The sequence below is a fragment of the Nycticebus coucang genome, chromosome 9 (genome assembly GCF_027406575.1).
Source record: "Nycticebus coucang isolate mNycCou1 chromosome 9, mNycCou1.pri, whole genome shotgun sequence".
NCBI lineage: Eukaryota > Metazoa > Chordata > Mammalia > Primates > Lorisidae > Nycticebus > Nycticebus coucang.
The window spans coordinates 81,684,479-81,710,148 of NC_069788.1; the positions used below are offsets into that span (position 1 = coordinate 81,684,479).

A 25,670-nucleotide genomic window follows, 5' to 3' on the forward strand; every position below is an offset into this window, starting at 1 on the left:
GGTAACTCCCAGAAGTCAGTGAGCTCACTGTTGGTAACAGTTAGGAAAAGCAGACCAGGCCTGTCATGTGCTCATGGTCATCCCTCAACTTTGCAGGTGTTCTCACAGCACTGTGAGGTGGTGAGCATATGCACCTGGCCTTTGCCTGTGCTCAGACTTCTGTGATGCTGCCTTTTGATGTGTTTCTGCTGCGCAAACAGGGGGTGGGGAGGGTGAGGCGGGGACACCAGATCCTGGGCCATACTGCTGGTGTCAAAGACTAGCTCCACTAGTGAATGAGGATAATAGTGCCAAATATTTTGGTGGGTTGCAAGAATTACGTCAATAAACCCAGGGATGTGAGGCAGCCACAGCAGCCCCTGGCTTAAAGGTAGTGGTAAAAAATGCTGGCTCTTGGCCTGGCACGGTGGCTCACGCCTGTAATCCTAGCACCTTGGGAAGCTGAGGGAGGCGGATTGCCTGAGTTCACATGTTCCAGACTAGCCTGAGCAAGAGCCAGACCCCATTTCTAAAAATAGCCGGGTGTTGTGGCGGGCGCCTGTAGTCCTTGCTACTTGGGAGGCCTAGGCAAGAGAATCACTTGAGCCCAAGAGTCAGAGGTTGCTGTGAGCTGTGATGCCATGGCACTCTACTGAGGGCAAGTGAGACTCAAAAAAAAAAAAAAATGCTGGTTCTTATCATCATTCCTGTTAGCAGTGGTTCTCAACCTGTGGGTCGTGACCCACAGGAACTGTATTAAAGGGCCGCGGCATTAGGAAGGTATAGGGTGATGGTACCAATTCTCATGGAAGGAGACATGAAGCCAACCTTGTTTTGCTTTTAGGCCTTTTGCTACCGAAATAAGAGCAGCATGCAGATGAATTTAAATTGTGACATGCCTGTATTTAGAAAGTTCTTTCAAGAATTCTTGCAGAAAGTCACTAAACATTACAGCTTCACCATTTTCAATACAGGAGATAAAGAATAGAGAGGGGGAGTGTCTAGTCCGAGAAAACAGCATTTGAGAGCAGCTGCACCAGATTTACAACCTTCTGACCAGCGTGCCTGCTCTTAGGTAGAAGTGAGGTATGTGTGGTTCTTCAAAATATCCAACATTACCAGATACTTAGGCTGAAGACCCCCAGGGGGCCCCAGGTCCACCATCTGCCTGGAGCTCTGCCTCTTCCATGCGTCTTAGCTCCAGCAGCGAAGTCTACATTTCTGATGAGAGGGGAGTCTTAGAGACCAGTCCACAGATGAGACCAAAGAGCTTATCCACTGTGCACCTGCTGGCATGCAACTGTGCAGAGGTGAGGTGTGTAACAATGACTTGAGGAAACAAAACTTTATTCTCTAGTCTTATTTTCATGGACTTTTCCATTAAGTGGATTAACTAGGACTCCAAATCCATATTCTCAGCAATAGCAATTGTTTTTACCCCCAGACAGGTCTCACTCTGTTGCCCCAGGATAGAGTGCTATGGCTTCAGCCTAACTCACAGCAACCTCAAACTCTTGGGATAGAGTGATCTTCCTGCCTCAGCCTCCAGAGTACTTGGGACTAGGTGTCCACCACCACAATGCCTGGCTAACTTTTCTATTTTTAGTAGAGACAGCGTCTCCAACTTGCCTAGCCTAGTTTCAAACTCCTGAACTCAAGCAATCCTCTTGCCTCAGCCTTCCAGGGTTCTAGGATTATAGGCACCAGTCACTTTACCCACCTAATTCTACTTTATTTTTAAGACATTAATTTCTCTTCAATAATTTTCTTTTTTTTTTTTTTGAGACAAAGTCTCACTATGTCACCCTCAGTAGAGCACTGTGGCATCACAGCTCACAGCAACCTCAAACTCTCGGGTTTAAGCGATTCTCTTGCCTCAGCCTCCCAAGTAGCTGAGACTACAGGCACCCGCCACAATGCACAGCTATTTTTTGGCTGCAGTTGTCATTGTTGTTTAGCAGGCCCACTCTAGACTTGAACCCACCAGCTTTGGTGTATGTGGCCAGCGCCCTACTCATTGAGCTATGGGTGCTGAGCCACTCTTCAATATTTTTTTTAAACATTATAATTAGGGCTCAAATAATTCAATTCCTATAAATTGTATTCTGAGTCACTTGTGCTTACTTAGAAGAACAAAAACAAAAAATGAGAGGTGTTCTATAAAAAGTCACTTCTGCTTTTTCCACTAAAGTAAAAAATTAGCTCACAGAATTAAATTTGAGAAGCGTTGATTAGCAGGTGATACACGCAGGTGCTCAAGGTGACTGGATGAGGGACACCTGCCTCTGTCGGCAGCCCAGTGACCTAACCTAGAAGGTCAGAACCAGCTTGCCCAACTCTAAGGCTAAATTTAGTTTCGTGATGAGTAATAAAATCCACATGTTCTTTATTTAGTCCATATAATACACCATTTTGTAGAATTTTTTTTTTAAATTAGGTAAAAGAGCATATTAAATGGCAAGTGTATGAAGTTTCTCTTCATAAACAATGTCAAAACAAAAAGTTTTGAATTACAAAATGTTAAAAAATATGTAGGTACTTAACATTTCACTAAAGCATAAAGTTACAGATATTTTCTAAGGAAAAATAATTGTGCCACTTACCTATTTTTGCTGTTTCTATGAACTTTTTTATTCTGTACATAGGACATTTTGTACAAAATATGAAGTCTACATTTTTATTACTTATTACCATAAAACAAAGATACAATGTATGTACAATATTAAAAGGAAGCCATACTAAAGCCACACTAAAAAGACACTCAGAATAGTGACATTTCTGACATACAGATACATTTTGGAAAGAGTAAAGATGCCAAACGCAGAACTTTATGAAGAAAAACAGTCACCAGTTTATTTTCAATGTAGTACTTTTGAAATCAGTTTGGTACAGAATAAACAGTGTGTCTATATAATAATACATAAGTTGAACAATTAGCACAGGGAATCCGAGTACTAACTAGGGAAACTTTAATAGGCCAAAATATTAAGCAATACTCTTGCCAAAGAAAATTCGTTTCTCTCAAAACTTTTTTTCTTTTTGGTGAGTGTTTGTCTTCAATAAAGAGCAGAAATAAAACCTAGACAAAAAGATGTTCTTATACATTGAGCTTTACACAATCACCCAAACATTGATATTTTGCTTTTTCCCGAGGGCAAAAAGAGAGTCTTCCCAGAAACCTCTCACAAACATACTGAACATCCAAAACCAAGGATATTGGAGAATCTATCAGCTAAAGACGGAAGTTCAAACAATGGTATATATCAAAATACATAAGACGCTGCTTTATACAAGAAAAAGCACCCTTTTTCCCTCAAGAGGAGAAGGCATCTAAACTTTTTTTAAATTATAGATTTCATAATGGTAAAATGGATAGATACTTGTCAAGTTTCTCAGGAAGTATTCTTCTCCCACAGTGGACTTGTCCACTTCCGCTGGGGCCATCTTTAACTGCAGACTAGCGCTTGTTCTTAACACAAGAGACCCCTCCCCCCAGAAAATTTTCCTCCAAGACACAAGGAAATAAACATTGTCAATGGATTTAAATGACACCAATGGGCAGCAGGCACCACAGCTGCACAAGGAACAATGTCTGCTTTTCACAATCTTTTAATGGATACCCGAGACCTTGATTAAAAAAACAGATCCAAAAGAAGCCACGTTTTGTCTTTTACGCATCAAGACATTTAACATTAAGTTATATAATCTTATGCCAAAGACGAAAGAAATTAGAATCACTGGTTTAGAATAGCAGTACACATCTCAAGTAGCTTTCAAGCAAGATAAGTAAGTCAAAATACTGGCCACCCTGAGAGAAATAAAGAATAGACAAAGCACTAAGTTTAAAGATTTTCTCCTCGTGCTATTCCATCTAAAACAAAAGCTCAATACATGCAAGGAAGTCTGTGAATATATAGCAGCATTTGAAGACTGATGAAAACTCAGACACTGTATTTTCCTTATGAGGTGTTGATAATGTGTGCTCTTTTCAACAGAAAAATTCACTTAACATCATCCTCACTGGTGCTTCCTCTAAGCTCTTAGAACCACATAAGAGCAATAAGTGAACCCAGTGGCAGTGGCTGGCCCTGCACAAGGTTATTTTGTTACTTATGCCCAAAGGCAGCTGCAGTTTGCATTAGGCCAAGAACTGGCTTAACTCCAAATGATCTCATTCTAACTTTCTACATAATGTGGAATTCTTAGAGACTATAATTTTATTAATTCATAAGTCTTTTATTGAAGGGCCACAATATGTAAAGTAGATGAAAAAAATCCCCAAATAAAAATATGAACACATAATTTTAAAATTCCAATTTCAGTTAAGGTAGACAGAGAAAGCTCCTTTAAAATAAATTTGTTCTATGAGCTTACTCCTGGGAACCTGGTGCTGTACCACAGTCTCGGAAATATGGCTTTAGGTACACATGAGAGAAGAGGACATGGTATACATGTCATTAATCAAAGTAAAGAAACACCTTAGAAAATACCAGCGGCTGAGGATTGTCATGTCACTTTTCCCAGTACATGTGTTAGAAGATGAAAAGGAAAGAACCATTTCAATGAGATTAGAAAAACAAACAATACTTGCTGGCATAACAATCACGTGGAAACAATTTCAAAGGTTGTAAAGTCTTAAAAAATAGGTAATATTTTTTAAAGTGTTCCTTTGATTTGAAAAACATTGATATTATCATAGAACCACCTATTTTAAAGGATCACAAATTCCTTTTGGGTAGGACATGAAGATGAGGAGCAGGGTGCTTTCCTACAGCTCTGATTTTGTGAAACAGTCTTATTTAGGACTACGCTGGGTGGTGACGACACTGTGAGGACACTGTCATCAGCCCACGGCTCTGCCAGCAGGGTCTGAGAAGTCACCATTGTTTGAACTCCTAATCTCGAGCTGAGGCAGATGTACGTTATTGCCTACAACAGGGTCGAAGAAAGCTTTGACTTTGAGTGTAACTGATTGGTATGGCACAAAAAGTATGTATTTTCTACAGAATCCAGAGAGAAACTGGCAGGCCAGCCCAGCAAGGAGCTCCTGAAGCTAGCGCCCGTCCGGGGAGACCAGCTCGTCAGCTCTGCAGTGAGCTTCCAAGGCTTTCTTGGTGTGGGGATCCTGAGGCAGCTCGGACTTGCGGCGTGCAAGAGGACGGTCCTTCTTCGGATCTTTCTGTGCCTGGAATTAAAAATGCAATGGAGTTGGCTACAAAACTAAGCTATCTAAAACGCAAGCTCACTTCTAAATTATAAGGCATCACCCTTATGTTCATGATTCACTGGCCACTGGGAAAGGGCATATTTCTTATCGTGGTAATTCGCCAAAAATATCTTGTTTATTAAAAATCATTTAATTAGTGTGAAGGAATGTGTGTATGGTATCAGCACTTCGGTCTTCTAAATTGTGTAGCATTTTTACATAGTACTCAGTATCTCTATTTCGCAGAATTTGCCACTTTTAGTAAATCTCATAAATAAGCTCCTATTCCGGAAAATGTTACCAAAGCCATTTTATGGTCATGTCTATTGCATAAACATTTCAGAAAATAGATATTTCCTTTGAAGGTAAATAAAAAGAATGGATGAAAAACACTTGGACTGGATTTAAAACCAGTAAGAAATCTAAAACTTCTATCAAATTAAAAAAAAAAAGATACTCCTTTCTCTAATCCATTATTTTCCTAAAGTTTTAGAAAATTTGGTTTTACTTAAAGTGAGTACCATTTTTGCAGGAGGATTTAGATAATGTTTGCAATAAAAGTGAAACCTGATATGGGGAGTTTACATACCAAAAGCATCTACTTTTGTGAATAATATTAAAAGGATTCGGTTCTAAAGTAGATCCATTGTGTTAACAACCAGTTATTTTGAAAGAAAACAAACCATTTAAATCATCCAGAAGACTGTATACATCAGAAGACTGCTAATTAATTAGGAACTTTTTTTTTTCCCCCTTTTTTTGAGACAGAGTCTCACTTTGTCTCCCTTGGTAGAGTGCTGTAGTGTCACAGCTCACAGCAAACTCTAACTCTTGGGCTTAAATGATTCTCTTGCCTCAGCCTCCCGAGTAGCTGGGACTATAGGTCCCAGCCACAACGCCTGGCTATTTTTAGAGACAAGGTCTCACTCTTGCTCATGCTGGTCGCAAACCTGTGAGGAGATCTGCCTGCCTTGGCCTCCCTGAGTGCTGGGATTACAGGCATGAGCCACTGTGCCCAGCGAGTTAGGAACTTTCATTCAAAAACTTTTTTGAATGAAAGTTCCTTAATCAGAACAAGTCTGTCTTTCTGTTCAGTGTTTCCATCAAAAAGAAGACAGTATTAAAAGATAGTTACTTTTGTGGTACATTTACTAGTGAAAATTTGTTTTAAGTCAATCATTTGACAACAAACAGAATGTAAGTGTAACAACTTCTAGTTTTCAGATGTCAGATTTCAGTATAGTATGTAAAATAACCTTTCTTTGGTTTTCATGAAAAATTCTGCAAAAGTCATAAATGAAAAGTTCACATTTTTGCTGAGATAAGTATTTCTTAATAAGGTTCTTTGTAAATTAATCTATGGAAACAGCAATAATGCCAAGGTTTAAAAATAATTTTGTGTGACATGATTTTAGGATTATTTCTGGGAACGTTTGAATATTAACAATCACTCATGGTTAAAGACCGGGCTTTCCATTTTTCCTTCTGGAAACCAGTGTAAGATGGCTTTAATGAGAACTACCCACATTCTGAGATGGTGACGGTCACAGTTCCCTACGGTCTGTCACCAGTCACAGTACTTGCAAGGGTACATTAGCATGTAAAGCATATTTGCCTTCAACCATGAGAAACTCAGAGGTGAAATTCTACCCTGATTTCTATGTCCATTTTATGGTATCTGTGAAACAAAATAAAGCAAAGCAAAACAAACCCAAGATTTTTTTTTTTTTTTTGTTTTTGTTTTTTTTTGGCCAGGGCTGGGTTTGAACCCACCACCTCTGGCATATGGGACCGGTGCCCTACTCCTTGAGCCACAGGCGCCGCCCAAACCCAAGATTTTTATATACTTGAAATATGTAATTACTGCTGAAATAGGCACTCTAAAGAAACATTTTAATAGAAAAAAGCAATAGCAAAAACCTTGAAGCTGAAACCAATGAATGAAAATTGAGAACACAAACATGACTCGAGAACTTCTGAAAAGCCAGGAAACTGGTGGACACATTCTGGGCCTTTCTGCTTACGGGTTTTAATCAGCGTGTAAAGCAGAGAATAATTTTACAAACCACAAGGGGAAAAAAATGAGAAAAACAGGAGGCAGGAAAAAATGAGACATTATGCAGATGGTGGAGAGGATGTGCTGGCCTGAAAAACGTGCTGGGACAGATGAGAAACGCGGACAAGCACTGCTGGAGAAGTCTCTGTGCAACAGATGCAAGCTCGGAGACAAGGCCTCTGTCTGCAGCTCACTGGCAAATTGGGAGGCCACACATAAATAAACAATAAATGCTAAAAGAACACCAGAGGCTGGGTGTACGTGACTGTGCAAGTTTTCCTCTGATAAAGGCATACATTTACACATTACTATTTAATTTGGGAAATAAGCAACATTTCTTAAGGGAAATTTAACTTTAATTTCAAAGTTAAAGAAATTTAACCATCACAAGCTGGAATGACATGGAAAAAGGAAAAATACTTCATGTTCACTTGTTCACTTGCTGATTCTTTTCCTAGAGAAGAAAGCCTTCCAAGTGCTCTACATGGTGAGTAAGGAATACCTGCACTGCCCACCTTCCGTTTCTCTACACCTTCCTTACTTGCACGGTTGACACTGCTTTTCTCCCGACCAACTGTTAAAAATGAGAATTGCAAACATTTTAAATGTCTCTGACATAAATGTTGTTCACATGAGATTTACTAGTTTTCTTTGGATGTTCTGTATGGGGGTTTATACCAGTTTCTCAAAGGAAATCCAAATAATGGTTCTGACAGGTAGATACATAGTTGAACTTCTCCACAAAAATCCAGCCCACTGCCTCCCTCAGATCAGGGTCTCCTCCCTGCTCTTCTCCTGCCATCATCTGCCTCTCATACCTGTCCTGACCCAACACTGAAATCATCTTACAGAAATGTGAAATTATTTTGGAAAAATAAAAGTTAGCTGAAAATAAGATTAATGGGCAATGAAAATACTGAAATGACTAATATACAAAAACCAAACCCTTAATTTTTAGAATTTTTTATTTCTTATTTTATTTTTTTTTTTAGACAGTCTCACTTTGTTGTCCTAGGTAGAGTGCGTGGCATCATAGCTCACAGCAACCTCAAACTCTTAGGCTCAAGCGATCCTCTTGCCTCAGCCTCCTTAGTAGCTGAAACTACAGGTGCCTGCCACAACGCCTTGTTCTTGCTCAGGCTGGTCTTGAATTTCTGAGCTCAGGCAATCCACCCACCTTGGCCTCCCAGGGTGCTAGGATTATAGGTGTGAAACACCGTACCTGGCTAGCTAGAACTTCTTAAGTCAATTTGGTCACCAAATTGTGCAGATATTTTTCCTGCATCTTTGTACCTTCTTTTTGCTTTAACAGTGTTTTTGAGAATTTGAGTAAAACAATTCCAAACATTTTCAAATTAAGAAGAATCTACCATTTCAATTATTCCTAAGGCTTATACTTTTTTTTTCTTTTTTGAGACAGAGTCTCACTATATTGCCCTCAGTAGAGTGATGTGACATCACAGCTCACAGCAACCTCCAACTCTTGGGCTTAAGTGATTCTCTTGCTTCAGCCTCCCAAGTAGCTGGGATTACAGGTGCCAGCCACAAAGCCGGGCTATTTTTTGTTGCCGTTGTTGTTGTTTAGCTGGCCTAGGCCAGGTTTGAACCTGCCACCCTCGGTGTATGTGGCTGCCACTGTAACCACTGTGCTATGGGCACCGAGCCAATATTTTCATCCAGATAGGTTGAGATTCAACTGAATTCAGTTGACTCATTGACATTAAATTGATCATAGAAATCTATAAACTCTCAAAATTGGGTAGTGTTGTTAGTCTTCCAACTTTGTTCTTTTTCAGAGTTGTTTTGGCTATTCTAGGTCCCCTGCATTTCCATATAAATTTTAGAATCAACCTGTCAATTTCTTGGGGAAAAACGAGCTTGCTGGGATTTTAATTGAGATTATTAATTTAGGGAAAACTGACAACCCAATGGCATTATCTTTCTACCCAGGACCATGATCCACAGAAATCTAAAGATTAAGGTGGGGAAATGACTGTTTTAAGAATGTCAATTACACCGGAAACTCAATCCCAGAACCTAATTTCAAGAACTGTGAAGACAAACAAGGAAGCAAACACCCTAGAGGTGTTCTCTAAGAACTATCCTGCTACACGTGCCTTTATATCTAAACAAGCAGATGAATACAGGACTGACTGCTCCCAACACTATACAGGTGATCCTCCTGGGGAGATGACCTGCCCCTGCCTAAGGGCAGTGGACAGATCAACTAGCAGGGAGGTGTTCATGGCACCAGGTATCATATAAACACTAGCGCTGATTCTCAAAGGCAGCTTTGCTCAAGAGAATGCTACTTTGATTTGTGTTCCTGATTAAGTTCTTGATCTATAAAGTATGACCTAAGTTGTAAATATGTCTGTAACTTTCAGGTTCATTAACTTTGGGTACAGTTTATTATTTTTCTAGCTTTAATTCTGAACTAGTCTAAGGATGTATTCAAAAAGAAAAATCCCCCAACCCTAAAATATTTAACATGCAAGAATTAGCTTATAAGCCATCAACTTTCTTTCTAATTTATACGGCCTAATGCCTTTAAAAATTTTTTTATTTTTAGGGTGGCGCCTGTGGCTCAAAGGGGAAGGGCCCTGGCCCCATATGCCAGAGGTGGCAGGTTCAAACCCAGCCCTGGCCAAAAACTGGAAAAAAAAAAAAAATGTGTGTATATATATATATATATATATATACACACATTTTTTTTTTAATTTTTACTTTTTTTTTGATATAGATTTTCACCCTGTTGCCCAAGCTGGAGTACAGTGGTGTGATCACAACTCAGTGTGGCCTCAGCTCAAGAGATCTGCCTGCCTCAGGCTCCTGAATACCTGGTACTAGTATTTTAGGCACAGACTAGTATGCCTGGCTAATTTTAACTTTTTGTAGAGATGGGGTGGCTTAGTATGGTTTCCTACACTTGTCTTGAACTCGTGGCCTCATGTGATCTGTCCACATTGGTCTCCCAAAGTGCTGGGATTACAGGTGTGAGCCATAGTACCTAGCCTGGCCTAATGTCTTAAAAATGAACATGTAATAACAAATTCCAAGGCAGGCTTCTTCATAGGAGAGACACTGATACTGATTTCCTTCTGAATGTCTGCAGTATTGAGGCCAGTTCTCAGGTCTTTAGCACATTTGAAGTCATAAAATCAAAATGGTAATTAAAAACGTGAGTTGTAATTCCTAATCTAAAAAAATATTATGTAAGTGGAACATTAATACCCCTACAAAGAGAATAGAGAAAAATGTAAAGGGTTTTCTTATTTTTTTATGACATCTATTCATTGCTAAGAATATTAATTGTGAGAAAAGTATGGAATCCAACTGGATTAGACAGAAAATTAGTTATAAAGTTCATCAAATGTTCACTGAGCTTATCCACTATACTTTTAGTATTTTCAAGCTTTGATGAGATGAAAGATGCATTCATTCACATTTTTCATCTTAAACTAAGTGGAGGAACTAGGTGGGCAGGAAGAGCCAGATGCACGTGGCCGACCCTGGGTACCTGGCTCTACAGCTTTGTCCCTACACAGCACTGAGGAAGAAGCCTCGGCCAGCACTGTCCAATCCAAATACAGTGCCGGCCATGATAGAATTCCAAATCTTCCAGGAGTTACACCAAAAAATTTAAAAGAAATACAGGACATTCATCTTAATAATATAGTTAATATTTTAACCCAGTACAGATTGAGTATCCCTAATCTGAAAATCTGAAATCTAAGATGCTCTAAAATCTGAAACTCTTGGAGCACTGAGATTGTCAGGCTAGTAAGTATATACGGAGGGTGCAAAAAACATGTATATACATTTTAAGAACAGAAAAAACTTAAAATTGTTATACTCAATATATACTGATAACAAAAGGCGTATACGAGTCATATCGAGCACCTCTTGTAATTGCAGAAGTCAAATGTGACTTGAGTATGACAAAGGTAATAACTTCTTTTTCTTTTTAATATGCGTATACATTTTTTGTACTCTCTGTATACACAAATATTCCAAAATACTTCTGGTCCCAAGCATTTTGGATAAGGGATACTCAATCTATAGCTCTAAAACATGACTATTTCTTTTTTTTTTTAAATTTGAGAGAGAGTCTCATTCTGTTTTTTTTTTTTTTCTTTCTTTGAGACAGTCTTACTTGGTCACCCTAGGTAGAGTGCTGTGGCATCATCATAGCTCACAGCAACCTCAAACTCTTGAACTCAAGTGATTCTCTTGCCTCATCTCATGTAGCTGGGACTACAGGTACCTGCCACAACACCTGGCTATTTTTATTTTTATTTTTGTTGTTGCAGTTTTTGGTCAGAGCTGGGTTTGAACCCACCACCTCCGGCATATGGGGCCGGTGCCCTACATCTTTGAGCCACAGGTGCCACCCATACCCGGCTATTTTTTTTAGAGATGGGGGTCTTGTTCAGACTGGTTTCTAACTCCTAAACTCAAGCAGTCTCCCCGAGTGCTACGATTACGGGCCTGAGCCACCATACCCAGCCCTGGAATCTCATTCTGTTGCAAAGGCTAGAGTGCTGTGGTGTCAGCCTACCCTCACAGCAACCTCAAACTTCTGGGCTCAAGTGATCCTTCTGCTTCAGCCTCCCATGCAGCTGGGGTGCCCACCACAATGCCTGGATAATTTTTCTGTTTTTAGTAGAGACCGATCTCTCTCTTAATCAGGCTGCTCGTGAACTCCTGAACTCAAGCTATCCTCCAGCCTTGGCCTCAAGAGTGCTAGGATTATAGGCATAAGCCACCAAGCCTAGCCCAAAATGTGATTATTTCAACACTCAATATATAGGGTGTCCCTGAAGTCGTCCCTAAAGTCACCAAACACAGAAAGTGGGAAATTGTACCTTTATTTACAAATATTCATTACAAACTTTATTAAATACTTACAAAATATTGTCTATGTGTTGGCCACCTGTTTGTAGAAATTAGTAATGAATATTTTGTAAATAAAGCCTTGAGCTATATGTACATTGATAAAGGTACATTTAGCTACAATTTTCCATTTTCCTCATCCTGTCTGATCAGGTGGGGATTATGATTTACTTGAATCAAACACAGATTTTAAAAAACTATCTGTGTAACTGAGCTCCAAATGACACAGAATTATAAACCACCTGCACAGAATATTCAGTGTGTAATAATGGGGATGACTGTAGCCATTCTCATCCTTTACATTTCAGAATTTTAGTAGTGGATATCTTGAGGAATTTTTTACTGGTCAAAGAGGCTTAAAATTTCTAAGTGAGAAAGGCCAGTGTCCCCACATCTATTTGGGACTGTGTTTACACATATTTGAAATGGGGGACATGATCAGGGAAATATAGCATTGAAAGGTTCCTCAAACCCAAGAAGGAACTTAGTAAATTACCCTTTTTAAAGCCTAACTATATACATTCCCAATTTAGTAAAAAGAGAAACAGGAAGCTCTCTTTGGACCAGTGGTGATCTAAATATTTATTTTCATAATGGAAACAAACCATTAGAGCACTAGAGGTGGTCCAGACAGAGCCCAGGCCCTGTAACAGAGGTACAGAAAGATAGTGGGGGTGGGGTGGGAGGAAGGGGGAGGGATGGAGGAGAGAGGAGAGGACATTGACTACTAGGAAGACAAGGACAAGGGGCCTCTACCTGGTACCCTGGGGGATGGGAGAGGGGTAGGTTATTAGTACCTGCCACCAACAGCTAAAAGGGAGACTCTGGGAGAGAGAAGGTGGCAGAGGGACACAGAGGAAAAAGCTTGTGGTAAGATATTGCTGCGAAGCTTTTGATTTTGCTTAAGTTAACATTTAAAGAATAGTTAAGAGTTGGGTTTATGACTGTTAAAGTAAATAAAGGAACAAATCCCAGGCACATACTTTATCCTTAAAAATTATTCCTAGTAATTTCATCATTAAGATCTATAGATAAAATGTTTTCTATAAGGTTATCAAAATTTAATTTTTAATTTTAGCTTAAACAGAAAGCACTGATGCATATCACATCACCTGCTAAAATTAGAAGCAAATCTGCAAGGAGTGCACCCCAGCTGAGCTCTGTGTACTTTTACCTGATGAGCCTCGTCGCTCACTGTCTTTCTCAGCATCTGCACATCTTCAAATAAAGGCCCATCTGTCTCCATTGCAACCGGAAGGCTCATGGTGCTCGCTTGACTATACACTGTGTACTGCAATGCAAAGTGTGCAATCACTCTCTGATTGGTGCTCGTGTTCTGAGCTCCGAGGCTCTTGGTTTGGCTAGGGAACGTGTCTTCCCCTGTTGCCCAAACCCCCCGTGTCCCCTCCAGAGTGAAGCCCACTCAACAGGAAACACTTGCCTACAACTGCAGCCCTGTTGGCCCTGCCATCTTCTGAAACCAGAAAGCTGTCTCTCCGGCAATCCAGGTTGCACTCTTGTCTTCTGCTGGCCCCAGAGGCCGCTTCCACGCCCTCTGGGTCCCCTAGTGCCTGTTGCATAGCTGCTCACATCCAGCCTGGTAGCCCCTGATGGTCTGACTCCACAGAGGCTGCCAAACACAAGCGGACCATGGCTTTGGTCACTGCTGGAACTTCACCTGTAACCTTCCACTCCTTGCACACAGTCTGCTATCCTGGATAGTCTTTTCCCTTTACATCATTTTCCTTGTTGAGGCAGTTTCCTCAACTCCTCTTTCTCCTTTGTTCCCCATTTTCTCAGCATTTTCCTAACTTGCTTAAGTCTTCCCATACCATCCCTAGAGTCTTTGCTCTCTACCAAAGGAGCGCAGTCTGAGTTAGTCTGCCAGTTCCTGTCTGCCCTGTGCCTCAGTGCTGGTGCTGTGGGGAGGCAACAGGACCTGCAGGGAGGCCCGGGGACTTTCTCACTCTCCCTTTGCTCCAGCACTCAGGCTCTGGTTTATAGTGGGCTCGCCGTCACCTGGCCTTGCTGATTTTCTGTTTCCTGAGTGTGAAGGGGCTAAGATCAACTCCGAAGGCTGCTGTGATGGCTAAAATCAGACAAGGTGCAATGAGACAGCTTGACTGTGTCTACTGTCTGCTCTGTGAGATGAGGACAAAAGGGCAGGAAAAACATCTATGTCTGCTGTGAACTGGGGACTAAGCTAAGGGCCTCATTCATCCTACAGCAAACAGATATATGTCCTCCGCCACTCCCATTTGGCTGATGGAGGAACTGAGGCATGAAAGGATCGGGTACTTTGCCCAAGATCTCAGAACACCTTAAGGGACAGTTGGAATCCAAGCCCTGTAGCCTTCCACTGCTTCTCCTCTAGCCTCACCCACCCCAACCAGGGCCCAGGATCCTCAGTCAGCAGCTCCGCACAGGTGGGTTGGCTCTCACCTCTCCAATGGGTCATGGCACTGGGGTTGTCGGTAACCTCCTGGCCACTGACCCATTCTTAAGTTTTGCATTACTGGACTTCCCCATGGAAGATGTACTTGAACACAGCCATTCCTGAAACCTCCCTTGGTCTTTGTGGCCTGGCCTTCCTGGTGTCTCTCCTCTTTCCTCTGCCCTTTCACACACTTCCTACAGGGTGCCCAGCTCTTGCCCTTGACCACACCTCCCTGCCCAGGGCCCACCTGGCTGCTGTCCTCCCTTTCACACAACTGGAGCCATACCCTCTACCTGGTTCCTTCTTTCCAGCACCTGCAGGTAGCCAGCCCCTTCGGATCTGTCTAGCACCACTGCCACACATCCCTGCCAGCCCTACTCAGCACGCCATCCATGCTGCTGCCAGGAAGTGCTTTTGAAAATTCAAGTCTGATCAGGTCATTTTGCCCTTTCTGGCTCTTTAGTATCTGCACACATTTTTGGAGACAAAGGCCAAACTTCTGCACTGTCCAGCTTCATTTTTCATCCAGACCCTGTCCCTGGCTGATAGCCCAGACCCAGGACTGGCAACCTCCTCCCTTTCCTCTATTTCTGCCTTGGGCACCTTCCCCCCAAATCCAGTAGGTTATGTCTGCTAAGTCAAGACTCCAAGAGGCCCAGCAAGCTCCCTGGTGCTCTAGGTGCCCCTGCGATGGCTGCCCCACCTCATGCCACTTCCTCATACATCTGTCTTTAAAGACACGAACTAATGAGCTGCTCTTTTCCACCTCTGGCATACTGCTTGAGTGTTACGACTGCACTATCTGAACTGAAGACTCTTGTACCCCCTGGCTCCCTCATGGGTTGTAAGCTCCTTGAAGCCAGGGCCATGTCTCGTTCTTATCTTTACACCTCTGGAAATTTTCATGATTCAGGACACGCACAGTGCCTTGTCCTCGAGAGGGTTCCCAATCATGTGGGAAGGTACCGAAACATAAACAACTGCAACACTCCTGAGATGGTGCAGGGGATTATTTTAAACAAACATTTTGGCTTTTGACTACTCAAAAAACCCAACAACACAAAAAACCCCAAGACCCCCCCAGTGCTTTTCCTGGAAGCCACAGACAGCCTGTACTTAGCGCACAGTTCACTGGCACTCAGGGCAAAGGAAAGAACCTTCAACAAGGAGGAAACGAGGGTCCTGGAGCAGGCGCCACAGGAAAGGTTCTGACTGGGAATAAAAATAGGGTAAAAGAATATACACTTCCTCCATCTGAGCTCGTCTCTCAGAGCACAGCCTGGCACAGATCCTGGCGGGGTCCTGTGGCATCACTCTTGTCATTGCAAAGGGAAAGAAACACCGAGCCACAGCTATGCTTAAAGTCACAAAGTATGTGACTTCATTTCACATGATGCTCATGAAAGCCCAGGAGAAACAAGTAGTAAAATGCTATGTAGCCTCTTTTTGGTGGATTAGAAGAAACACAAGTTACGTTTAAAATACTCAGTATTTCATGATTTAAAAAAATTAAACCATATGACATTAAAGAACCCACTGAAGCTGTCACAACTGCTAATACAGACAAGACAAAATCCTGAAGGCACCAAAGCTTTCCCAGATCCCCAGATGCCTCATGGGACAGACGTTCATGTCTCTGAGTAGATGAAATAGTTTGTAAAAAAGAGGTTAGCATCAGGAAGGCTTCCAGACAGGTATCACCGAACATATAGTAAATCACTAGGAATCATCTTAAAAAAAAAACAAAGCCGGGTGGCGCCTGTGGCTCAAAGGGGTAGGGCACCAGCCCCATATGCTGGAGGTGATGGGTTCAAACCCAGCCCCAGCCAAAAACTGCAAAAAAAAAAAACAAAACAACAAAGCCAGTAAATCAATTCTCTTTCTCTATCCCTTTTTTCTCTGGGATAGGGTCTTGCTATATCACCTATGGTGGGCCCACACTCCTGGGCTTATATGATACTCTTGCCTCAGCCTCCTGAAGCTGAAATTATAGGTGGCTGCCACTATGCCCAGCCAGTAAATTGATTCTCAAAAAGACAGATTTGAGATGGAAAACCAAGCTTCAAAAACCTAATTATTTTCATTATAAAAATACAAGAAGCAAATGGTATTATCTGCAGAATGGTTTACTTCTGTTGTTGTTGTAATGGCAAACAGTGATGAGAATTTAGAAAAGATTTTCTCTCAAGAGAATGAAAAGGAAGTACTGAGGCTACAATTTCCAGCTCTGAGTACCGACCCATGAAGTATTTTCCATTTAAGAGACACAGCAGTACCATGGGACTGGGATGTGTGCACAGGACCATGGGGACTGAGTAACAGATGATTTCAACACAGAGATGAGGGCTCAGACAGTGCTAAGACCACAAGTTGCAAGAGGTCACAAAAGCTCCAATACCCACTACATCTATGTTACCACCACAGACATTTTTAAAGAAAGCAACCAAAAAGGATTTTAAAAATTACTTGAGAAAACTCAGGGAGGTTCAGGAGAAGGGAAAAGAGAACAGAATATTCTTCAGATGTACTGACCACTGGTTACAGTACAATAGTGAAATTAGGCCATGTCCGTCAATATCAACCACTCGTTCTTCATTTGTAAAAGTTTTATGCATTTATAATAAGTTGTTTCTCAGACCAGCTGATACATACATATATATGGTATATTATGTGTTTTCCAAGCCTGCTGATGGCAACAGTGCTGGGGCCCTTACCAATCTTATAAAGTATGCCCATCTGAAGTCCCTTTGCATGTGGCCCTTCAAAACAAGATACTCAGAGCCCAGGTTAGGCACAGCTGAGCCATCTAAACCTGCTCCCAGATTCATGATTCTACTATGTTCAGAAACAAATACCAGTACTTTAACCTCACTTTCAACATAAATCCTATTCATTAGATAACTATAGCTACCTATATCTCAATTATTATATAGTTTTAGATATAATCTTAAAATGCTTAAAGTAAGCATTTCTATGTAAGAGTATGAATAAACATTGTTAGCAAAATGCTGGTTACTTGTTTTAGGTAAAATCAAGAACATAACAATTAAAAATGTCAGTCAATTTTCCTATAGTATAAATTCCTTGATTATATTTTTATTGAAGGGAATACAGACCAATATGTTGTTATATAGGTAAAATATATTAATGTATCACTTTTTATTAAATGTCAGAGAAATAATACATAATTATTTGTGTATACCCCTCACTAAAAGAAACACATGGCTTAGTAGTAATTTCTTTCTGGGAATTTGAGGAAAGCAGAGAATTCTTAGTGTGGCAAAGATTCAGACAAATGTTTCTCATCGTGAAATACTATTATAATCAGATAGGCACACAGGACAAAAAGAAACATTTGTAAGGATAATGCTCTAATCCTTTTTTTTTTTTTTTTTAATTAGGCCCAGGCAAGGTTCAAACTCAATGCCTGCCCCTAGTTTGTAGGGTCGGCACTTTAAGCACTGAGTTAAGGTGCCTAGTGTCTAATCATTTAGATCAGTACACATAAAACCAAAAGATCACAACTATTAAACCTGCCCCCTCTCCCCCAGACCCCTGCAGACCTGGCTGCTTCAACTGTAGGCAGCTCCAGAAGACACAACCATTTGTGCCAATTTGCTAGAGCACCTTGGCACCTACTGGCTAGGGTGGAGAGAAGGGTTAGTCACTAGTATGGCAGAATTCAATTCTTAACAAAAAGAGGCTGAGCCTGTAGAACCTAGTATTAGGAAAAAGGACATCAACTTTATACTTAATCTATTTCAAATCAAATTTCCTTTCTTTTAGGATAAATTTTACATTAAAAAGAAAAGGAAATAGTGCTTGAGGTACAGCATCTATGACATTTGAGAGAGAAAGCAAAACATAGTCTTGTTCTAAAATAGGGTTTTTTTTTTGTTTGTTTTTTACCACAGTATATTCATAAGCTTCATGTTTTATTTAAAAAGCAGAGGAAAAAAAGTCAATTCTGTGGCAAAAACATTGTGGGGCAAAATAAGTACTTGTACAAGAGGAGGGTTACAAAGTTGAAAAGTATTTTTTATTGTAGACATTTTCATATACAATGTTAGTGAAAGTGATCTCCCCCCTTGCCATGATGAAGACGTATTCCTATCTTAAAAAAACATTCAAGTAACATCCTGGACATTTTCATGTTACTCTCTTTTTTAGTACCTGGGGATTGGCTTTGGCTAGATTTTCTATTTTAACCCATGCTTCTTCTCGTTCTTTCATTTTTAGCTTCTCTCTGAAAAATAGAAAAATATCATTTGTATTAGAGAGATGACATATTCAGAGAAAATGTTAAAGGCAAAGAAAGCACAGATACAAATGAAATAAAGCTGGTTGGGAGCTGGAGAAACTGAGGCGATGGACATGTGAAAGTTTATTATTCCATTTCTCCATTTCTATGTAAGTTTAAAATTTCCATAACGGAATGTTAAAAAATAAAAAAATAAAAACTAGCCTACCAGCAGTGTGGGCTGCTCTGGAAAAAAGGAAAAAAAAAAAAAAAAAAGCACAGATGCATATGTACAGCAATACAATCACCTTTTTTCTTTTGTTAATTTCTGGCCTTATTCATATACTTCATAGTGTTTGATCACAATGTATGTAACAAGGAAAATGGAATTAAAAACCAACCATAATTTAGAGGTAAAGAGTCAGTCAAAAAATGAAAAGGCTAAAAAGTTAACAGGTCTAAGAATTTAAATTTTTTTTTTTTTTGAGATGGAGTCTCACTCTTATGCCCTTGGTAGAGTGCTGTGGTATCACAGCTCATAGCAACCTCAAACTCTTGGGCTCAAATGATCTTCTTGCTGCAGCCTTCCGTGTAGCTGGGACTACAGGCGTCTGCCACCACACCTGGCTAGTTTTTCTATTTTTAGTAGAAAAGGGGTCTTGCTCTTGCTCAGGCTGGTCTCCAACTCCTGAGCTTAGGCAATTCGCCCACCTCAGCCTCCCGGAGTGCTGGGATTACAAGGATGAGCCACTGAGTCCCACTAAGAATTTAAATTCTTTAAAAAAATCTTATACAAGTAAATCTTGTGTCTCCATCCTTCCACTGGTTAGTTGCTTCTTTATATGACCTATATAATTAAAAAATTTTTTTCTTCTTTTTTTTTTAATAGAGATGAGGTTTTGCTATATTGCCCAGGCTGGTCTCAAACTCCTGGCCTCCCAAAGTGCTGGGATTATAGGCCTGAGTTGCTGCACCTGACCAAAACTGGTATGATTTTGGTAGAAAGTTTATATAGCCCCTGAAAAATGAGACTATACCACCACATAAAGGAACCTAGGTAAATAGAGTTAGCGTTCCAATTCTGACAAGACTGGAAAGGAGGCTCGGTGCCTGTAGCTCACTGAGTAGGACGCTGGCCACATACACCTAGGCTGGCAGGTTAGAACTCGGCCCGGGACAGCTAAAAACACAACAATGACAACTGTAACAACAACAAAAAAGCAGGGTGTTGTGGCAGATGCCTATAGTCCCAGCTCCTTGGGAGGCTCAGGGAAGAGAATCACTGACGCCCAAGTTTGAGGTTGCCACACCACTTTACTGAGGACAAAAGAGTGAGACTCTGTCTCAAAAAAAAAAAAAAAAAAAAAAAGAAAGACTGGACTGGAGCACCCTTATTAGCAGGGCCCTAGGATGCTGTCTGATTCTACTGTTAGAGTTATCATGGCTTTCAGTAAATCACTTCTCTTGTGTCCAACTTTCTGGATTCAAAAAGTACATCTGGATCCAGAAAGTGTATTACATGATCTTTGGTCCCTTTAGGAAGCTATGTGTGGTATTCAATAAGAGGAAGAGCTGCCATCAGAAAAGCCCCCGTGCTTACATGTTCAAATTTGAACATTATGTTGAGCTCTGAGATGAGAACCATGAAGCTGGCAGGCCTAAGGGAAAGATTGGCCTGTGGCCCTTTGCTACATTTTTCTGTTTTATTCATCGATATAGTACCAGAACCTAAAATAGGGCTTTGGAGTACAGGTAAACATTTACATATCTGTTTAAAGAATGAACAAATGACAGCTGGTTTTATATGTGTGTGTGAGTGTGTGTGTATATTACATATACTGTATTTTGAATTACATTCATTCAAAACTTATCTTAGCCAGTTTTAAGTGATAAACAAAGTATAAAATTCAGGCTTGGTGCCTGTGGCTCAAGTGGCTAAGGCGCCAGCCACGTACACCTTAGCTGGCGGGTTTGAATCCAGCCCGGGCCTGCCAAACAACAATGACAGTTGCAACCAAAAAATAGCTGGGCTTTGTGGCGGGCACCTGTAGTCCCAGCTACTTGGGAGGTGGAGGCAAGAGAATCGCTTGAGCCCAGGAGGTGGAAGTTGCTGTGAGCTGTGATGCCACTGCACTCTACCCAGGGCGATAGCTTGAGGCTCTGTCTCAAAAAAAATAAAAATAAAAAAAAAAATAAATTCATTCATGGAGATCCATGATCTTTAAATTAGAATAAAGCTACAATGAAATGAAGACTCTTGCTCTCTCATGATTCAAATTCCTGCCTTATAAATATGAACAATTACAACATATTATAGCCTTTAAGTGTCCCCCAAGAGGAGAAAACATTTAGAATGTTAAATTCTTGACTTCACATGTGCTTTTTGCAAAGATGATTAAACTAGTAATATGTGGTAACATGTTTAAGGGAAAGAATAGCTAACTTTAAACATGTGCTCTGTAACAAGTTATTATAATAGTTTCATTTGCTTTCCAAGGAGGACTGCTTTTACTTTAAAAGGTCACTTTTTTTGTTTGTTTTTGAGACAGAGTCTCACTTTGTCGCCCTCACTAGAGTGTCGTGGTATCATAGCTCACAGCAATCTCAAACTCTTGGACTTAAGCGATTCTCCTGCCTCAGCCTCCCAAGTAGCTAGCTGGGACTACAGGTGCCCGCCACAATGCCCGGCTAGTTTTAGAGACAAGGTCTCGATCTAGCTCAGGCTGGTCTCGAACTTGTGAGCTCAGGCAATCCACCCACTTCGGCCTCCCAAGTGCTGGGATTACAGGTGTGAGCCTTAAAGCAGCGGTTCTCAACCTATGGGTTGCGACCTCTTTGTAACAATGAAAATACATCCTGCATATCAGATATTTACATTATGATCCATAACAGTAGCAAAATTACAGTTATGAAGTAGCAACAAAAATAATTTTATGGTTGGGGGTCACCACAACATGAGGAACTGTATTAAAGGGTCATGGCATTAGGAAAGTTGAGAACCACTGCCTTAAAGGGTCACTTTTTTTGCAGTTTTTGGCCCAGGCCAGGTTTGAACCCGCCATCCTCCAGTATATGGGGTGGGCGCCCTACTCCTTTGAGCCACCGACACTGCCCTAACGGGTCACTTTTTAGGGTAAAACAGTGGAAGAGGTTTACCGAGGATTAAGGAAGAATAAAAACCCTCCTGGAAATAGTAACTTAGGAAATGAGCAACTTACTTCAGTTTTTCTGCTTTAAACTGTTGAGTGCAGTCATCAAATAGTTTTTGGTTCATTTCCATGAAGAGTTTCAGAGCATTGTATATCAAGCCATGTATCGTCCTACAAAGAAAACTTCACAGTGAGACTTAGGGTCCCTCTCTGTCCCCCCACTGCAGTCCTGCTTCGTCTCCACACCTGACCAATCCCATGTTCCACAATCTCCCGAGCCACCAGATCAGAAGCTTTTTATAGTTGTGATTCATTCACTGTCTTAAGAGTCAGCACACAGTTCTGTGCGTTCTCCCTTCCTAACTGCTCTCATATGAGCATGTCAGGCTTCTTGGTCTACTGTAGTCCTGGCTGACAGTAGCCAAGAGCCACCTGGGTTGGAAGCTGAATAAAAAAACGTTGAAACTTGAACAAATATAACTAAGACAGAATTTAAAAAGATAGTAATGGGATAACTTTATTTCCTATTAATGTCAGTTTCTTTTTGATCTTATTCACTGAGGACAGAAAAATTAATTTTAACAATGCCAAAGTAGAGCTTTGAAAGGTAGAAAATAAAATTAACATGGAACAGCCTAATCAGAACTTAGCTCTGAGGCTTTGACATATGTGGAGAGGGAGAGAGGCCCAACTGTCCCAGCTGAGCCTCCAGATGACTCTGGTCTCAGATGCCACCTGATTGTAACACGTAAAAGCCCCCCAGTGGAGATCAGCAGAGAAACTACCCAGCAGAGCCCAGACAACTCACAGAATTGTTAACAATATAACAGAGTTAAAAACAGAAAGTGTAACTTTCAAATCATAACCACTTCTTAATCCATTTCATAATAAAACCCAAATCATATTTAGAAAACATTTATTTTTTAATTTTTTTTAGAGACAGAGTTTTCCTGTGTCACCCTCGGTAGAGTACTATGGCATCACAGCTCACAGCAACGTCTAGCTCCTGGGCTTAGGCGATTCTCTTGCCTCAGCCTCCCAAGTAGCTGGGACTAAAGGTGCCTGCCACACCAGGCTATTTTTGTTGTTGTAGTTTGGCCAGGGCCAGGTTTGAACCCACCACCTTTGGTATATGGAGCTGGCGCCCTACCCACTGAGCCACAGGTGCCACCCAAGAAAACATTTAAAAGAATATTTCTTCCTTTGCAATGGGCAGGAAATGAAAGTCAGTTATTATTAACAATTGTGTTGGCTTTCACATTATACTAGATGAGACACAGTAAGTACAGTTTTTCTATAGGGCCTTTGTTATCACCCGTTGTATTCAATTAACAAGAAAAAAAGAGGCGGTGCCCATAGCTCAGTGGGTAGGGTGCTGAGGCTGGTGGGTTTGAACCTGGCCTGGGCTGGCTGAACAACAATGACAACTAAAACGAAAAAATAGCTGGGCATTGTGGCAGGCAGCTGTGGTCCCAGCTACTTGGGAGGCTGAGGCAAGAGAATCGCTTAGGCCCAAGGGTTGGAGGTTGCTGTGAGCTGTGATGCCATAGCACTCTACTGAGGGCAACATAGAGAGATTCTGTCTCAAAAAAAAAAAAAAAAAAAAAAAAAATGGGGGGGGCGGCTCTTGTGGCTCAAAGGAGTAGGGCGCTGGCCCCATATGCTGGAGGTGGTGGGTTCAAGCCCAGCCCTGGCCATAAACTGCGCGCGCGCGCGCGCACACACACACACACACACACACACACACACACACACACACACACACACACACACACACAGGAAAAAGTTAAAAAGAAAAGGTTGTTGAAAGTGGCTGAATTGTGCCAACAGCTGTGTCTGCTACACACTACTGAGCAGTGGCTGCTTCCACCAAGATCAGCAACGCTGCTAGTCCTGCAGCAAAATTTGTTGAATGGTTACTTCAAGCATCTGCCAGGTACTTTATATACAGGGTGGACTTAAAGTTCATGTGCAATTTACTACATTAAACTATTTTAAATTGCACGAGAACTTTATGTCCGCCCTGTATATTAATTCCATCTTAATTAAGCTTCACAACAGAGTGAAGGTCTCTGAAAAGCAATGCATTTTATTTTCTCTATTTTTCAGATGAGGAAACTGGTTGAGAAAGATCTAGAGGGCTAACTTGCCTAGTAGGTTCAGACAGCTTGTTAGCAGCAGAACAACTAATCAAAATCAATCTGACTCTGTTCTGTCTGCTATTCTGTCTTCACACCCACAGGACTGTGCACTTATGGCCGGGTTCAGTACTCCATGGCTTCAGGTGGGCTAACACCTGCCTGGCTGCTGCCTCCAGGTTTAATTCTAAGAAGCGGTCAGTACCACCTACACCCTCAGCCAGGCAGGTATAAAGAGGGCTGGCCCCCGCTGTGCGGCACAGCAAGAGGGATGCACCGATAGACACTGCTAGTCACTGCCAGTCGGGAGGCTGGCTGGAACCTGAAAGCGGCTCACCAGTTTTGTGACTACGGATTGGTAGGGCTCCTTATTCTCTCCAAGACTCACTTTAAAAGAAGGAAGTGAAAGAAGGTGAAGAAAGAAAAACTCTGATACTTATATTCATTTTAATACCAGAAGTATTAAATTCAGTATTAAAAAATAATACGGCACCGGGTGGCGCCTGTGGCTCAGTGAGTAGGGCGCTGGCCCCCATATACTAAGGGTGGCGGGTTAAACCCGGCCCCGGCCAAACTGTAACAAAAAAATAGCTGGGTGTTGTGGCAGGTGCCTATAGTTCCAGCTACTCTGGAGGCTGAGGCAAGAGAATCGCCCAAGCCCAGGAGCTGGAGTTTGCTGTGAGCTGTGATGCCACAGCACTCTACTGATGGCGACAAAGTGAGACTCTGTCTTTAAAAAAAATAAAATTAAAAAAATAATAATAATATAGCACCCACATTGACAATGTCCTTTTAAAGTATCAGAAAAGTATTGCTCAATTGATTTATTCATCCTTAAGTAAAAAGATAAGAGAGAGAAGTAGAAGTGAATGTTTCAACTCCTTGGGCTGTGTTTAGGTCACTCCTCTTCCTTTTCTTTCTTGGGTAGTGACCACAGGGGGTGGTCCCTGGGTCTCCCAGAGGGCCTCACCCAGGCAGCGCTGAGGCCCACGAGCTTTGCAGTGACCCTCAACATCTTTGAAGGAGCTTGGGAAAAAGCCTTGAAAATGCTGCTACTGAAACTGGCAGAGGTGGTTGCAAACAGACGTGCCTTTATACGGTTTGATACAAGGTTAAGCAGGTAAATAAAAGGCTACAAATAAAATCTACAATGCTATATGATTTAAAGCCCACACAGAAATAGATATTTTTGTTTTATAACTATTAAAATTTGGATTTTTACTATAATTGAACCATCAGCAAAATATGTAACACTTAAAAGTGACTGGAAAAGATAACAGCAAGTCGGTTCTTACTTATTCCAATGGGTCTTCGAGTTTCGGTACAAGGATGGGAACATGATGGGCAGAATCTTGGCTGCGTTGTCACTGATTAAGCTCATGATGTATTCATTATTCCAGTAATACAGTGCCCGCTCTGCCACCTGAAAGACAGAAGTGCATGGCTGCTGCTGGCGACCATGCTTAGAAACATTAGGCAGGTGTCCTTACTGTTAAACCTACAAAGAGGATAACTAATTATACTGAATCAGAAAGTTATGATTATTTCTACAAATTCAAAATACTCTAG

The 25,670-nt window shown here is 41.2% G+C and overlaps 1 protein-coding gene across 8 annotated transcripts in view; it reads right to left on the minus strand.

Moving 5' to 3' along the window:
* Window positions 1-2,585: 2,585 nt before the first annotated feature.
* PPP2R5C (protein phosphatase 2 regulatory subunit B'gamma) overlaps window positions 2,586-25,670 on the minus strand; it is a 157,818-nt gene continuing 134,733 nt past the window's right edge. For 2 of the 8 annotated variants that reach the window (XM_053601594.1, XM_053601599.1), the window contains 5 exons: window positions 25,397-25,548; window positions 22,033-22,134; window positions 18,748-18,820; window positions 13,312-13,428; window positions 2,586-5,164 (listed from right to left, as the gene is read on the minus strand). In XM_053601594.1, coding sequence (XP_053457569.1) covers window positions 5,033-5,164; window positions 13,312-13,428; window positions 18,748-18,820; window positions 22,033-22,134; window positions 25,397-25,548 — 576 coding nt within the window. In that variant the 3' untranslated portion in view covers window positions 2,586-5,032. Of the gene's footprint in view, window positions 5,165-7,163; window positions 7,816-13,311; window positions 13,429-18,747; window positions 18,821-22,032; window positions 22,135-25,396; window positions 25,549-25,670 lie in introns of those variants that run through there. The other 6 variants (XM_053601595.1, XM_053601600.1, XM_053601598.1 and 3 more) reach the window with 4 other exon arrangements.